This window comes from Eurypyga helias, unplaced genomic scaffold (assembly GCF_000690775.1).
Source record: "Eurypyga helias isolate BGI_N326 unplaced genomic scaffold, ASM69077v1 scaffold31587, whole genome shotgun sequence".
Taxonomy (NCBI): domain Eukaryota; kingdom Metazoa; phylum Chordata; class Aves; order Eurypygiformes; family Eurypygidae; genus Eurypyga; species Eurypyga helias.
In genome coordinates, this window is record NW_010264138.1 from 1 (window position 1) to 1927 (window position 1927).

At 64.2% G+C, this 1927-nt stretch overlaps 1 protein-coding gene across 1 annotated transcript; it reads right to left on the bottom strand.

The window, feature by feature from the left end:
* Positions 1-47: 47 nt before the first annotated feature.
* Positions 48-1595, bottom strand: LOC104513082 (microtubule-actin cross-linking factor 1-like; the record flags this gene model as incomplete). Its single annotated transcript, XM_010156310.1, has 4 exons — positions 1218-1595; positions 674-802; positions 357-434; positions 48-209 (listed from the first exon to the last, which is right to left on the bottom strand). Coding segments are annotated over exons 1-4 (747 nt in total), but the record flags the coding sequence as incomplete, so codon positions are not given.
* Between the last annotated feature and the right edge of the window lie 332 nt (positions 1596-1927).

Here is a 1927-nt window from a genome sequence, read left to right on the forward strand (position 1 = left end):
CACCAGCCCAGCCCCCGGCCCACCGGCCCTGCCCCGGCGTCGCTCACCGAGAAGTAGCTTTTCTTGGCTGCAATGTTGGGGTTGTTGTCACTCCAGTCGTAGGCCAGTTCCTCCTCCTCCTTCTCGTTCAGCCAAATCAGCTCAGCAGTGGCGCGAGACACAAACCCGTGCAAGCTCTGCAGGTGCCTCAGGCGGAAGCTCGAGGTTTCCTGGACACAACGAAGCGCGATTCCTCATCCTGTGACCGGTTTCTCCCCCCTCCCCAGCCTGGGAGCAGGGATGCTCGGGAGCAGGGCGGCAGGGATGCGCCCCGCGCTCCCTGGGCCGTGCCAGAAGCCCCCCCGAAGCCCGCTCACCATCAGCTTGCAGTACTGCGTCTCCAGCTTGCCCAGCGTCTCCGTGTAGCTGGCGCGGAAATTCGGAGACATTTTACCCTGCAGGATGGGAAACGCTCCTGTTACGCGACACGGAACGGCATCGCCGGAAACCCCATCCACCTCCAGCTCCTCTCCCGGCTCCGTGCGAGCAGCAGAGGTGACGGCTCAGGGCAGCAGCCCCTTGCACCAGCCCAGCATCAATTCAGAGGCTCCACCCTTAAAAACGCCTCCACCCCAGGCACCTTCACCCGCCAGAGCTGACCTCCCCGCTGCACCCCCAGCTCGTGCCGCCGTACCTCGTACAGCCTGGCCTCCTTCACGCTGGAGCCCAGGTCCTCCACGCTGGCGTGGATGTGTCGCTGGGTCTCCAGCTGGGTTTCCACGCTCGGTAGGTCGGTCCCCCACTCTGCCCGCTCCAGTCTCATCTAAAACGGGTCACAGGGTCCAAGTCAGCGCTCCTCAGCAGCAGGAGCGTATCCCAAAAGCGCACGAGGGAACCTCCTGGGTCACTCGAGGGAGCAGACACCACGCCAGGCTTGGCAGAAGGTCCGAAGCCCGTGCAACACTGAGTTTTGGGACAGGCTACAGCAGCTGCATGCCCACGTGAGACCGAAGGACTGACAGCATCAGTACACGGTTGCTTCCGGCTCTGAAAGGACCGTCTGACACCCCCTGGTCCGCAGGGGCACGAGCGGGGAAGCCCAGCACAAGACAAAAGCCTTGGCGCTCTCCAGAAACTCCAAACCATCAACTACTCGGAGCTAAAGGCAGGGAAAAGCCCAGAGCAGCTTCCAACCTTCCCACAGCAGCGAGACGGGTACCCCGGCCCAGAGCACCCACCTGCATTTCCTCCACCCAGGCCAGCAGCTCGTAGACAAAGCGGAGGCTGCCCTCGTCTTCGGAAGAGGAGACGGCCACCAGCTCCGTCCTGGTCATGGGTTTGCGGAACCAGGCGGCGGAGGAGGTGTGCAGCCCTTTTGTCAGCGACTCGCCCTTCAGGGGCGTCGTGCTCAGCGTGGAAGCGGGCACCAGCTCCAGGGTGGAGAAGTGGCCTTTCCTGTACAGGTTCGTGCACTCCAGCCTCAGCGTCACCAGCTCGTCCTGCAGCCGCACAATCCTGGGGAAGCGCGGCACGGTGAGAGGGTGCACGCGCACCCCCTTCTTCCCCACGAGAGCGGAGCAGCCCGGCATCCGCCCCAACCGCGTCTCTCCATCCATGGACCGTCCCAGACACGGCTCCTCTCACCTGAACACCAGCTCCTCCAGCTGGTAGTAGTTCTCATCCCGAAGGATCTGCACATCCACCTGGAGCTGGCGGATGAGCCCTTCGCACTCCTGCAGATACACGACCACGTCGGCCTCGTACTGCACCGGCTGGCCCGACTCCAGGTGAGCAGCGTCCTGCGCCGAGAGAGGGGGGACTGAGCGCCGGGCCCCCAGCCCGGGCGGGGGGCAGAGGGAGCGCAACACCAGCCCACCATCAACTTCAAGACCAACAAGGCCTTTGGGTGCACACGCCTCACCCGAGTTCATCCCCCGCACCCCTTTGG